The sequence below is a fragment of the Primulina tabacum genome, chromosome 11 (assembly GCF_025594145.1).
Source record: "Primulina tabacum isolate GXHZ01 chromosome 11, ASM2559414v2, whole genome shotgun sequence".
In the NCBI taxonomy this organism is placed as follows: domain Eukaryota; kingdom Viridiplantae; phylum Streptophyta; class Magnoliopsida; order Lamiales; family Gesneriaceae; genus Primulina; species Primulina tabacum.
Genome location: NC_134560.1, coordinates 8,034,298 through 8,049,647, shown reverse-complemented (window position 1 = coordinate 8,049,647; position 15,350 = coordinate 8,034,298). Strand labels below are relative to the sequence as shown.

Sequence of the window (15,350 nt, the reverse complement as noted above, 5' to 3'; positions counted from 1 at the left end):
TCGAGGGCTTTTTCTGTAGATGCAAGCCTCAATTTGCTATCGAGAGGAGTAGCAACGGGTTTGGTGTGTAACATTTCAGCATCTTGAAGTAAGTCTAAAATGTATTTACGTTGGTTAAGGAATAGCCCTTTGCTTGAAGCCGCCATTTCAATTCCTAGAAAGTACTTCAATGAACCAAGATCCTTGATTGGAAATATGTGCTGAAGTTTCGTTTTTAATTGAGCAATGGACTCATTATTATTCCCGGTAATAATGAGATCATCCACGTATATTAATACTACAAGTGTGTCAACTGAACCAAGCAAGACATAAAGGGATGAATCAGCTGAGCTCCTTTTAAAACCAAGAGCTTCAAGAGCGGTGCTCAGCTTTGCGTGCCATGCACGGGGACTTTGTTTAAAACCATAAATTGATTTATGGAGTTGACATACCAAGTTTGGATTTTCACTTTGAGGATGCCCGGGAGGAAGCTTCATAAATACTTCTTCCTCGAGATCACCATGCAAGAATGCATTTTTTATGTCCATCTGAAACACGGGCCACCCTTTTATGCCTATCAACAGAACCATCGGAGTTGAACTTCATTTTAAAAAACCCAACGACTACCAACTGCATGTTTTCCAGAGGGAAGAGGCACTATAGTCTAGGTTTTGTTCTCAGCAAGAGCAGTTAATTCTTCAAGCATAGCTTTCTGCCAAACAGCCTGGGATTTGGCTTCATGAAAATTCTTGGGCTCCAGACCATTTGATATAGCTGTAAGGAAAGCTGTATGCGAAGATGATAGTCGTTTGTATGACATACAATTAGTGACAAGGTACCTCACTGTGTGAGCAACATAATTTGCCAGTTTTGTTGGAGGGTGACGCATCCGCGGAGGATTACGTCGGGAAGATATTTGGTCACCTTGTGTATGGGAAAGACCTTGCTCGGGTGATTCTATAATAACTTCCCTGGAAGGAGCACTAGAGATATCCAAGCGATCATCACAGTTTTCTGAAGTACCTTGACTAAGATGTAGATCTTGAGTAGATTGATGACCATAATCAATGCTGGGCAAAGGAAATAGCTCGGGCAGCTTCTCCCCCTGACTAGGGGCCACAAAGTATGGAATTTGTTTAGCAAAACGGACATCTCTAGTCACATATAGTTTCTTGGAGAGAACGTCATAACATTTGTATCCCTTTTGTGCTTGAGAATAACCAAGAAATATACACTTAACAGCTCGCGGATCAAGCTTGTCACGATGAGTAGTTGAGACATGTACAAAACAAGTGCATCCAAAAACTTTGAGATGAGACAAATTTGGTGCTTTGTCCTGCAATACTTCAAGAGGACATTTAAAATCCAGCACTCGACTGGGTAAGCGATTCACAAGATAGGTTGCAGTAAGAATTCCATGAGACCAAAACTATTTTGGGACATTCATTTGAAGCATTATGGCTCGAGTTTTCTCAAGCAAGTCACGATTTTTACGTTCGACAATCCCATTTTGTTGAGGTGTATTGACACAACTAGTCTGATGCAATATTCCGTTAGAAATTAAATATTATGTCATGTTATGAGACATATATTCTGTGCCATTGTCAGATCGAAGAACTTTAATATGAGCTGAAAATTGAGTCGTAACCAACATGTGAAAATCCTTAAAGAACTCAAAAACTTCACCTTTTGATTTCAATAAGTACACCCAAGTAACCCTAGAAAAATCATCAATAAAGGTTACAAAATATTTAAATCCATCTAGAGAGGAGGAAAAAGGCCCCCAAACATCTGAATGTACAATCTCAAATGGTTGAGTAGTACGAGACAATGATGAGTTAAAAGGAAGCCTAGAGGACTTAGAAAAATGACAGATATCAAAGTCAAGTCTTTCTTTAGGTAGGACTCGATTTATCTTGCTAAGAACATTATTTGAAGGATGTGCGAGACGGCGATGCCATATATATTGCTCAGTAATGGGAGAGGAAACAGCTTGGAATCCCTTGGTAACCTGAGAGTTAGGAGAGAAGTAGTACAGACCATGCAAATGAAATCCTTCACCAATCATCTTCTTGGTGACGAGGTCCTAAAAGATGACCTTGTAAGGAGTAAATATAACTTCACAATTGAGCGAAGATGTCAGTTTATGAACAGACAACAACTGAAAGGGAAAAGATGGAACAAATAGAACATCAGACTCTATAGTATCTTAAACAAGTTTAATTTTGCCCTTACCCTTTACAGGAGCACTATTCCCATTCGCTACAGATACCAGAGAAGGTGTAGAAAAAGAACGAAAGTCATAAACATGGGTTAACTTATTTGACATGTGATCTGTGGCACCAGAATCAATGACCCATACATCATGCAAACTATTAATTTCGAGTGCAGTCAGAAAAGCAATATGAATACCTTGGTTGGTGTCAGACTTTGCATCAGCCACAAAACCAGGAAAATGACTAAGAAGTGCGGCTGGCTGATCTTTTTCTTGATTAATAGCTCCTCCTTGGATAGCTCCCTGACCATTCCTATCTTGTAAATAATTTGCGAAATCATTAAGTAAAGCAGCATGATTAGAAGAAAAAGATTTAATGGAGTGTGTAGCCACATGCGCCTTATGTTCAGGAATTCGTTTCTGATATCCTCCGCCCTTCTGATCTTTGGAGAATTTGGGCTTCAACTCTGGGTGAAGTGTCCAGCAACGATTAATCGAGTGACCAGTAATATGGCAATGCTGACATTTGAGGTCGGGGCGTTTTCCCTTGTAAGACTTTTCTTCAGAGGATGAGCGAGTAATATACGCACGAACATCCGGAGGAGAGGGATTAATAGAGTGTGGCATGACTTTCCGACGTACTTCCTCACGGTAAATGGTCGCGCAAATATTTTTGAAGGAAGGTAAATCGGTATTCATTAGAATATGACTCCTTAGATCCTCAAACTCAGGATTAAAACTCGCCAATAGCTGAAAAATACAGTCCTCCTCTGTTCTCTTCCGCAAAATAGCTGCGTCAACTGTAGGAGGTCTATAAATCTCCAATTCGTTCCACTCTTCAGACTCCCTAGCAAACTTACGAATGGCTTCCCATCTTGATGAAGATTTGCAATCTCCCTGTGAATTTGGAAAATCCTGGCAGAATTGTTTTGGTTGCCATACATGTCACGGACAGCATTCCAAAGGTCCAAAGAAGATTCTGAATAGCTGAAGATTTCTACAAGATCACGCTCCATCGAGTTAAGAATCCATGACATAACATGTTGGTCCTTTGACAGCCAAGCCTCATACTCCGGCGAACTAGATTCAGGGGATTTCAGAGAGCCATTAATGAATCCCAACCTTGATCTATCACCAAGAGCAATGGTAATTGCTCTCGACCGTGGAAGGTAATTGAATTCATTCAACAATACTGAACTCAATTTTTTAGAGATATTGACGTCACTATCAGCAATATCCTTCGACCCTCCAGTGACAACAATAGCATCCGCCATAATAATAATTAAGAGAAATATGAGCAACATGTAAGGATCACTGCTCTGATACCATGAAGAAATTGAGAATGAGAAAATTCTTATTCATGCATATTTCCTACATATTACAAGTATATATAGAGATATCTTTAATAATCTCCATCACACGTTAAAAATCTTAAGAATCTATCTATACTAAAAATAGTTCTATTTACCTCAACTAATTTAGCATAACATATATATACAAGATATTATACACAAGAATATTCTTATATGCTCCAATAATATTATTAAAATAAATTTGTTTAGGTAAAAATTAATAAAGCTCAAACCACCTACACTTTAGCAATAAAGTCCTTGAACAAAAGTGGTCGCACCCCACTTGATGTACATGTAATATTATCAAATGGTACTAGTGGATGACAGAAATATCATTGCCTGCTTCTCACAATTCAATCACAATAGCAACCCCAAAAACAGCAAGTAACTCGGCATTTCAAGTTATTCCAATCTGCCTTAGACAAATTGTTTGAGTACTTCAAGTTGCGCTGATAGCAACCGCAACATATCAAGTGGTGCTGAGCCCACCAGGTGGCGTTTGGCAGGACAACTTTTGTCCTACTGCTAATTCCACGGGCAAACAGTCACCACGACACTTCACCGAGCAAACAGCAACCGCAACCTATCATGATCTTGGTTCACCGTAATTGTAGAACATACAATTTATATGTATATCATGTTTTTTGTGTTGGGAGACATTTGTTGTACACAATAGCATTTTAACCCATGGAGTCAAGATAGGCTTTGTATGTAAAGAAATCTAATATTTGTAAGATTGTAAGCGAAATTTACAAATAACAGAATTATAGAAGCAAGCTCGTAAATACAAAACTGTATAATATGTGTATCGTATATGTAAAACAAAACCAAATCAAGGTCTATTGCATGTATAATTTTCTTAAAACAGATTTGTCCTCTCTGGTACGTGCTTCAAGGATTTAACCGAATGTCTGTTTTTCAGGATACAACGGTCAGACTCGCAGTGATATAGCACAAATCACTATACTGGCGAACAAAAGAGTACCCGAACTTTATCAGCAGAATGCGTAGGAACATAAGGAATTTTCGCATGAGAGAAACAGGAGGCAGAAATGCAAGAGAGGTGGATTTTTGCTGGTGGGCTTTGGCACATCTCTTATTTATACACGCTGATAGCAGTCATACGAAAGGACAACGATTGCCATCAAGAGGCCAGCCGAAGCACCAAAGGTTGTCATCAATAGAGCAGCCGAAGCACCAACAGCCAGACTGATGGAGCACCAACAGTCAGGCCATGTGAAAGGTCTCAAGGCCATGTGAAAGGTCTCATCCGAGAAAAAAAATTGTAAAAGGTGACATAGAGTAGCTAGGCAATTTTCGCCTTGATTGGTCCGACATTCGATGTACCCAGGTCGCTCTTGTATGCTTGCTCACAAGTCAAATCTTTTTCAGTGCAAATTGAGCCCATGATTTGAGCCCTCCCATGCCGGCGTGCGCGAGAGAGTCTATTGGCCAATCTTTCTTACACTTTTGTAAAGTGTAACACAATATAAACTTATCTATACCATTTTATTTTTCCGACGTGGGAAAAACCTACCTTCCCAAATTTACATTAACTTACATGGAAAGCTCATTGACACACACAACTCAATATATATTATATATACATAATCCAAAAATATTTACACAAAAAACATACGTGAGACTGTCGCACATGTCAATTTTGTGATACAGATCTTTGACTCGACTAGACCCATGAAAATTATTAATTTTTATCTCCGAAGTCAATTTTTGAGTTATATTATGAAGAAATATCGTGCAATATATACTGATTTGAGTGAAAAATAGAAGATCTACAAAAATAGTTGATATTATATTATATTTTGAATATGTTTAGATTCTCAATATAGTAGATTTTATATCTAATCGTAATCATTAATTTCTTTAGATTCTCGATAAATTGTATCTTAGTAATTAATTTTATTAGATTCTCAATATATCCGATCTTAATCATAGATCTTTTGAATTTTCAATGAATCTCTCTCAATATAAAATCATCCTGTGCTACTTTAGAGCAATCAACATTATAAAATAATGATATTTCATGGGTACCAATGTATCAATAATTATAATTGTGACACTTCTAGAGCACCAATGAATATTTCATAAAATAGAGTATTGACTAAACATTGTGCTTCTTCATGATCATCAACATAATGATATTTATTTTTATTCTCAATTAGTTATAATATAACACTAATAAAGTATTATAAACTATAAGAGAAATGAGAGATGAATAAAGATAATTCATATGAAGAAAAGACAATGAATCAATAATCATGTGCAATTTTTATTGAAATTAATCACCCTATTTATATGAAAAATACAACATACAGACCTTTAAAAATATTTTCTTATTATATTTATCTCGATTACAAATATATCAAATCTAAATAAAATTTGAGAAATCATCAGCATGATAATATATTTATAACGTTTTCTATATTTTTTAAATCATTATTTTTGTCCACAAGATCCAAAAATGGATTACAACCCTTTTCTTAGCCCAATAAGCATGGGCTTTCTTTTTTGTATCACCCTTCCCCAACATACGGTTAATAGGATGCTGATTTCACTAATACAAAAACTTGTGTGAGACGGTCTCACGGATCGTATTTTGTGAGACTGATCTCTTAATTGAGTCATCCATGAAAAATTATTATTTTTTATGCTAAGAGTATTACTTTTCATTGTGAATATCGATAGTGTTGACCCGTCTCATAGATAAAGATCCGTGAGACTGTCTCACAAGAGACCTACTCCTTCACTAAAGTCGGTCACGAAAAGAACTTACAACAGTTAAATTAAACTGAAAGAACTGGTCAAATTTAAAAGAATGGAAATACTTAAATTGATTTTGTATGAGGTATTATGATGTAATTATTGATTGTTGTCTTTAGAATACTTCAACCAGAGGCTTTCGTTGTCTTTTTTTTAAAAAAAATATTTATGATGCTATTAAATTTACTTTTCTGATGACGAGTTAGTTAATACTAATACTTAGGTAGGATCAACGTATTATGGTCATTTGAGAAAAATACCAAGAGATCAAACGAATAATATAATTAATAGATAAACCTTTACGATATGGTCTAGATTAGGCATGGGTCACATACGTTATTTGTACATTATTATCACTGAATTACTGCATCAATTAGTTTATATTATGATATTAGAATAATCTTAAATTTCAACATTTTTAAAAACACAACATTAGTGTTCTAAAAGGCAGTCCCTAGACGTCGGGTAGTTACCCATCGCCAAGATTTTTGCAAATGTGACTTCTTTGAGTGGTTCCACATTAATAGGCTGCGTAGATGGTAACCAGAACTCCTGGTCAATTTGAGATTATTTATTCATTACCTCTTCTTTTATGGGATGAAAAGAAGAAAGATGTCGTGGATTTTGAACTTGAATCCGATATAGAGAAATTGTTGGAGAAATATAAAAATGAACCATAAGAATTATAAATTTATGATCAAAGCGGCGAGTGATCACCCACCTACCGTTTTTTATAACACTGCATATCATGCATTACTACACCAACTATCTTAATTCAAAATTTAGTTTTAGTGAACTAACTTTTAATTTTCAGGTACTTGTTTCCAATTGCTAATTTGGTGCCGGACAAAGTACCAATTTTCAATGTCACAACAGTCATTTTTGATGTCATGATAGCAATTTCCGGTGACACTTACATCAGTATTTTTCGATATCTTGTCATTATTCCAATGAAATATGAGTAATAAAAAGAAAGAAAAAACAAAAGTAACTTACTTCAATACTTAATGGATCAAAACTAAAATGACATAAAAGTGGTGGTAAAAAAATAGTAGTTATCATTATATAAAAAAATGATATCGTTGACCTCCCCACCTATGGTTAAGATAATCAAATGTCACCAAATACATACTTGATTTGCAAGATTGCATGTGTCCTTTTAAAACCTCCTAACTTCATCATCAGAATCAAAATAACTTCAATTTAATCCGAAGTTGTTGACTGTCTCATTATAATAACATTTCACCAAAAACACGTATTTAATCCTCAACGGTTGACTTTATGTCCCTTTTAAGATTCATTGCCTCGATCAAATTAAGTCCAATCAATATAATAATTCCAAAAAAAAAAGAAGAAAATTCATGGAGAGGATGCTTGTCGAGGCAGCCAAGAAAGGAGATGTTTTTACACTACAGAATTTGATCAAAGGCGATCCTTTGGCATTGAAGGCCACAATGTTATTCGAAGAAGATAATCCTTTAAATATCGCTTGCCTCGGTGGATATCTGGATTTCGTAAAGGAGTTCCTGAGTTCGGAACCCGAATTGGCAGCAGAAGTAAACAAAGATGGTTTAAGCCCTTTGCATATTGCATCAGCTAATGGGAATTTAGAGATAGTGAAAGAGTTATTAAAAATTGGGAGTCAACTTTGTTTTGTCAAAGGAAAATATGGGAGAATTCCACTTCACTATGCAGTTTGTAAGGGAAGAAAACAAGTTATGAGGGAGTTGCTTTCTTTTAGTTTGGAGTCTATTGAGGAAATGACTGCTCGAGGAGAAAATTGTTTTCATCTTGCTATTACGAACAATCAGTTCGAGGCTTTTAAGGAATTGGTTGACTTTGTGGTGAGGCATGAGAAAGGGGACGTTCTGAATATGAAAGATTGGCGAGGAAACAACATTTTCCATCTTGCAGCCTATGGGAAGCAATACGAGGTGAGTTCACTGACTTTCTTTTTTTTTTATTGTGATTGGGGAGGGTTTTTTTATGTGTCCGGAGATTGTTTCTCCCTTATCGGGGAGATGATTATGATACTGGACAAGAGGCCAGTGGCAAGAGCTGTCGGACGGGGCCGTCTGCCAAATTTCAGGAGGTTTTTTTCTTGTTGATCCTAAATGGAATGGTAGTTCCAAATCGCTTGTCAAAAAGAAAAAAATTGTAAATTGGAATTTCGGATAACTTGGAGAAAGGTTTATGATATCGTACATACAGATGGTTAAATTCGAGACTAAAGTTAAAACTAAAAGAGAATTGTAATTTTATTCATGTAATCCGGTTTGAATTGAGTTTTAATCTTGTAATGAATAGGTCTCTTGTGAGACGGTCTCACGAATCTTTATATGTGAGACGAGTCAACTCTACTGATATTCACAATAAAAAGTAATATTTTTCATGGATGACCCAAATAAGATATATGTCTCACAAATTACGACCCGTGAGACCGTCTCACGCAAGTTGTTGTCAATCAGTAAATCCATTAAATATGGTTTATATGGCAAAAAATTTTTCATATGAATTATGTCATTGTGACAAAAATAATACATAAATTACATACATTAAAATCAATCTAACGCAAAAATAAAAGATAAAATAAAGCAAAATGACCCCGATACTTCAAAATAGGATAACAAAATATTGTTGTTTTCCTGTATTTTTGTTTAGATAGATTTTAATCTGCGTAATATAGAATATTCACATAAGAAAATATCAGTGTCAAATAAACAATATTCGGTGGATTTAATTGTTTCAGGCAAGAAAATGACAAAAAGAAAACAAATTATAGATGAAAATCAAACTTTCACGAGTTAGCACACTCAAATCCAGAACAAAACATATCAAATTACGAAACTAAAATTGCCATTTAATTTCTCAATATACTACAACTATAATCTCGATTTCAGTTTTTTTTTTTTTTGGTGGTTATATAATCTAACTTACTTATTCTGAACTGAAATTCGTTACAAGGTTTTTGATTTACTGCTGGATGAGAATTTTCATTACAAAGGCATTGTCGTGGATCACATAAATTCCTTGAACAAAAGCTGTCTCACCCCACTTGATGTCTTACTATCAAATGGTGCTGCTGACCGTGAAGTAGAGGAAATGGTCAGGGCATCCGGTGGTAAAAGAGTTGAAGAAATGCAAGCAACATTATCGCAACAAAATTCAATGGCTTCTTCTCACAGCTCGTCACACGACCAACCCGAACGACAACGGCTCCGATCTACCTCTGAAAGATTGTTTGAGTATCTCAAGTTCAACAAACAAAACGAATCTTCTAGTAAAGTCCGTGCCACGTTACTCGTACTAGCTGTGTTGATAGCAACGGCAACATATCAAGCAGTGCTCAGCCCACCAGGTGGCGTCTGGCAGGAAGACTTCTGGCCTATTTCTAATTCCACAGTCAAACAACCACCACGACACTTTGCCGGGCAGGCGGTGATGGGGACAAAAAATCCATTGTCATATGGGCTATTTCTGCTTTTCAATTCGATGGGATTCTTTATGTCACTGCAAATTATATACTGTCTGACCTCTGGAATTCCCATGCAGCTTGAAATTAGAGTATCACTTTTCGCGCTGACAGTTACATATGACACTTGCATGACAAGCATTGCTCCTGGCGGCGCCATTTCGTTATTTTTTGTAGTAATTTCCGTTGTATTGCCACTAATCATGCCCATAACAACCGTGGTGGTGAGGGATTATGGAAAGGTGCGACGGTGTTCGTTCGCAAGTAGGAGGGGCAGTGCTTGATCATTATCAAAATCTTTCTTCGGTGTTAATATACTCAGAGGTGTAATGTGTTTTTGTCCTTAATTCTACAAGTCAAAAACTTGTGGAAGATTGATTTTCATCCCGTAATTTTATTATTTTTTTGTTTTCGATTTTTTTTATTACCAAAAACCACTAAAATATTATTTATTTGACACAAATGTTATTATACGTGCCTCGTTTGACAAGAATAAAACCTATATCGCATACATTAAAATCTACATGGAAAAAATAAAGAGAAATAATAACAAACAGCTTTCCTCACATTTTGAAGTATTGTGAGTCGTGTTATCTTATTTTCCTTCTTTTTACTTAGTTGATTTTTAATGTGTGTAATAATATATGTTTTATCGTCGTCACGTAAGAGATTTTTTGTGTCAAATAAACCATATTCGATGAACTAAGTGATTTCTGGCAAAAAGAGATTAAAAAAATTCTAAATTATTGGATGAAAACAAAACTTTGATAACTTATGGGACTAAATTCAAAAAGCATGCTACTTACAAGACTAAAATAAAATTAACTAATAAGATATGACATAATAAAATATATAAGATTAAACTTGAGCAGGTCTCTTGTGAGACGATTTCACATATTTATATCATGTGATATGTGTAGATCCGATACATATTCGCAATGAAAACTAATATTGTTGACATAAAACGTTATATTTTTCCATGAGTCGAGTCTGATCGAAAATTAACTTCACAAAATTGACTCGTGATATAATCTCATAAGAGTTTACGTGCAATTTGTTGAACATATCTTGTACATAAAAACTCGAAGATATAAAAAAGTTGAGGACAGACTTGAAATTAATTGTTTTAACCTGTTGAAAAATGAAAAAGTAAGTTTGCCATTATGTAGTTGATATAACAAAATAGTAAGTGTAATGACAAAAAGGGCATGAACATAAAAGTATTTATACACGATTGGATTTGAATAATAATATATTTTAAAAATATTCGAGTTGGTAGAAGCAGATGACCGCTTGATCAACAGTCGGAATACATTATCATAATTAGTAAAACTACAAATTGTTAACGCGTTCCACTTAAAAAAATGTTCAAGAAATTGGCCTGTCCCAAAACGCGTCTTCAGATTTGAATCTCTCGTTCGACTTGTCCAATCCAATCATTGCTCGACTCGTCACTAAAAATACACTGTGCGTAAATTATTTTAAAAAAAAAACACATAAACCTAAATAATAACACACACAAAAATGAGCTACGAAAATTAAATAACCCGTACCTTAAAAATGAGACTTTTCTTAAACTTAAATTAAATATATTTATCAGTACCAAATGTAATCTTTCTAACTTCTAACCTCTCTTATTTAGTTATGGGAATGGGGCGCATGAGATTATTATATAAATACATATCATACTTACACCTGTATTTTGATCTAATAAAATTTATGAAAATTTGTAATTTGGATATTTATATTTTTGTCTCTTTGGGATTTTGATTTCTACATTATTAAATTGCATTTTTAGTCGTAATCTTTGTTTTTGTGTACTTTTTTTTTTCAATTTAAGTAATTTTCCTAGCAGGTCATTGATGTTCTGTCCAAGAAACACTGATATGACGTCGATGTGACCCTTACACACATACTATCACAATCACTATGTGTTTGGATGAAGAGTTTCACTTTTGGGGCTTAGAATCGTAAATTCTATTTCTTAGGCATCTCTAATCCAAATCCTATATTTTTCATCATCTATCCTTCCAAAATAGAGATCAATGATCTCTATTTTCAAAAACCTTCTCCAACTCATATCCTCTAAATATTATCAAATACTCTATTTATTTCATTTTCAACATATATCCTCTAAATATTACCAAATATTATATTTCTTTAATTTATTTCATTTTCAATCCATATTCTCTAAATATTACCAAATACTTTATTTTTTTAATTTATTTCATTTTCGAATACACATACACACATATAATTAATTAATTTCATAATATAATTAATAACCGGCCCAATCTTTATAATTAATTCATTAAAAAATTGAAACAACTTTTGATCAACAAGATCGACCCTAAGCTTTATCTTGGTCGACCAAAGCAAGACATGCTTTGGAGCATCATGGTCGACCAAAACAAGCATGGTCGACCAAAACATTATCTTGGTCGACCAAAGCATTAACCAAAGCACAACCAAAGCATGGTGCTTTGGTTGGTCGACCAAAGCACGACCAAATCTGCTTTGGTCGACTTAAGTGTGGGTGTGTGACTTCAAGCCCAGTCGATTCATGAAGAGTGATATTTTCCTAGAAAAAATTTCAAAAGTACTATATTGCAATTTTTAAAATATTTATTTTTAAATCATTTCCCACTCTTTTTCAATCCTCTATATGAACAGTGATCCTCCATAAATAAGAGGATCACTGTTGCATACTCTAAAATGGAGGAAGCAAATAGAGCACGGTTGGAGAAGATTTCATCCTCCATAATGGAGGAATATGGAGAACGGACATCTCCAACCCATCTCTATTTTGGAGGAAATCTCCAAAATAGAGCATGGGTTGGTGCTCCAACCCAACTCCAAATAGCAATCTCGATTTTGGAGATTGCAACAGTGATCCTCCATTTTTTGAGGATCACTATTCATATAGAGATTACACCAAATTACTGAAATGTCATCATAACAATTGTAAAATAGTCCTTTTGTATTTTTATGTATTTGTTTTGCTCCATTTTATATTATTATTTTTTAAATTATTTAATTAATTAATTTAATGTTAAATAATTTTTATACTTAGTTAATTTATTTTAATTGTTTTATTATTTTCATGAATTAATTATAACTATATTGTTTATAATAATCATGAAATGGAAATAATAAACAAGATAATGATCACAAAAATTAATAACATAATTTATTAGAAATACTTATTGTCTATTTAATTTATTTAACTTGATAAACATGCGATTTTTTTAGATGATAAACAGTAGACAATACTAAATGACATCACAAATAATTAAAAGACATCACCAACAATTTAAAAAACACAAACAACAATAAAGTTAAATGTCGATTTTTTATTGTATTATGTTTATCGAATTAATTGAGTTCAGTTATATTATACATAATGTAATTATATAATTATATGTGTGTTTTTAAAAATGAAAAAAAAAAGAAATGAAGTATTTTGTAATATTTTTAGAGGATATGGGTTGGAGAAGGTTTTTAAAAATAGAGATCACGAATCTCTATTTTAGAGGATAGAGGATGAAAAATAGAGTATATGGGTTGGAGATGGCCTTAGAATTGTGGATTCATTTCGGTTCTCTAAATTTATGTGTCCAACGCTACATTGACACTTCGGTGAAATATGATTAAAAACCAAAAAAAAAAAGTTACTAGACTGAAACCCGACATACGAAATCGAAAAACCTCAGCTTGATCATGTCGAAGACTAAATTTTTAGCTATTTCACCCAAATTTCTCAAACACGTGATTTAATTTTTGATCGAGAGATGTGCTATTTTCTTCGAAAACAACTCTTTTATTATTTGGTTTTGATAAATCTACGTCACTTACATTATATTTATTGCTATTTTATGTGCTTAAATGACTTATGTGTGAGCATTCGAAATTTCTTAAAAACCAAACCGATTGGAATTTTTTTATAATGCCGAACAGATTTTTCAAATAAAAAATTTAAAAAGGATAATGCCAACAAGAATGTAAATGTTAAAGATCATGACCCACGTTAAAAATATATAGTAGGTCTTTTGTGAGACGGTCTCACGAATCTTTATCTGTGAGACGAGTGAACCCGACCGATATTCTCAATAAAATATAATACTCTTAGCATAAAAAGTAATATTTTTTCATGGATGATCCAAATAAGATATCTGTCTCACAAAATACGAGCCGTGAGATCGTCTCATACAAGTTTTTGTAAAAAATATATTATCATTATTACAAAATATTATTTAGTCATAAATAAAAATTTAATTGTTTTTAAAAATATTTGTTAAATCGGTTTTTAAAAATCAAAACCTAACCCATTCTACGGATATATATATATATATATATATATATATATATATATATATATATATCATTAATATATTCAACTACGGTATTAATTATTTGAAATTAAATAAATAATAAATAAATAATTAAATGTGAAATCTTTTCAATTACTTTTAAAAATTTAAGTTTGAATTTGATGTCCTTGAAAATATAAATTACATTTAAATGTCTAAATTATTAATTTTGTTTATGATTTTTAGTTTTATGTTACTTATATATATTTAGTTATCACTACTGTATGCAGGCGGAGTTATGAGTGCTAGATAGGACACAACATGACATATTTGGCATACTTTGCAGGGTTGTTTAGCTTAATTATGATGTAGCTCCCTTACGTGTTGTTACTTGAGCAGTATTCTTGTTGCATATTTAAACCCATTATGAGGCTCATTTGTTCCTTAACGTACCAAAAAATATTATGGGGAGTAGTTTATTATAATGGCAAAAACTTGTGTGGGACGGAGTAGTTTATTATCATGGTAAAAACTTGTGTGAGACGGTCTCACGGGTCGTATTTTGTGGGACGGATCTCTTATTTGAGTCATCCATGAAATAGTATTACTTCTTATGCTAAAAGTGTTACTTTTTATTGTGAATATCAGTACCCGTCTCACAGATAAAGATTCGTGAGATCGTCTCACAAGAGATCTACTCTATTATAATTAAGCATCGTCTCACATTTGGATTGAATCATTTCAATATATTATTTTAATTATTTGGCTAAATAATTTAATCAAGATAATTTCAAATTAATCTCTTTCAATTCAGTAGTAATTATACAGGAATTGAAATACGTCTATCGGTATAATTCGAAATACATTTCTCAAATCAAATCATTCCACTCTAATAAAATCTCGAATAATTTTTACATGACATTCGCATTCAAAAATCTCAGGGCACATTAGCTACCTACTATTGCATGGCAAGTAGATTTAATTTATTTATATTTATGTATTTTATGAAATTCACGACGAGCATGTGTATGTAATTTAGTTAAACGAAATTCTCTTGTCAAACAGTTTCACGTACGTATTTTTATTTGTGAGACATGTTGATTCATATCCATAATGATCATGAAAAATAATTCATTCTCCATCTAGATTGGTTGTATATTTCCTTGCAATACTTCTTAGAATTTATAGTGTTAATGAAGTACTACAATATTGAATGTTGCGTGTAACTCCATGAATTTAAG

General features: G+C 33.3%; 2 protein-coding genes across 2 annotated transcripts; one reads left to right on the top strand and one right to left on the bottom strand.

Moving 5' to 3' along the window:
* Window positions 1-643: 643 nt before the first annotated feature.
* On the bottom strand, window positions 644-3,468 carry LOC142519599 (uncharacterized). Its single transcript, XM_075622640.1, has 5 exons — window positions 3,148-3,468; window positions 2,222-3,091; window positions 2,078-2,140; window positions 1,781-1,990; window positions 644-1,315 (listed from the first exon to the last, which is right to left on the bottom strand). The coding sequence occupies exons 1-5, from the start codon at window positions 3,466-3,468 to the stop codon at window positions 644-646; spliced, it is 2,136 nt and encodes a 711-aa protein (XP_075478755.1).
* A 4,115-nt stretch (window positions 3,469-7,583) lies between these two features.
* Window positions 7,584-10,211, top strand: LOC142519452 (uncharacterized). Its single transcript, XM_075622481.1, has 2 exons — window positions 7,584-8,261; window positions 9,292-10,211. The coding sequence occupies exons 1-2, from the start codon at window positions 7,689-7,691 to the stop codon at window positions 10,081-10,083; spliced, it is 1,365 nt and encodes a 454-aa protein (XP_075478596.1). The 5' UTR covers window positions 7,584-7,688; the 3' UTR covers window positions 10,084-10,211.
* The last annotated feature ends 5,139 nt before the right edge of the window (window positions 10,212-15,350 follow it).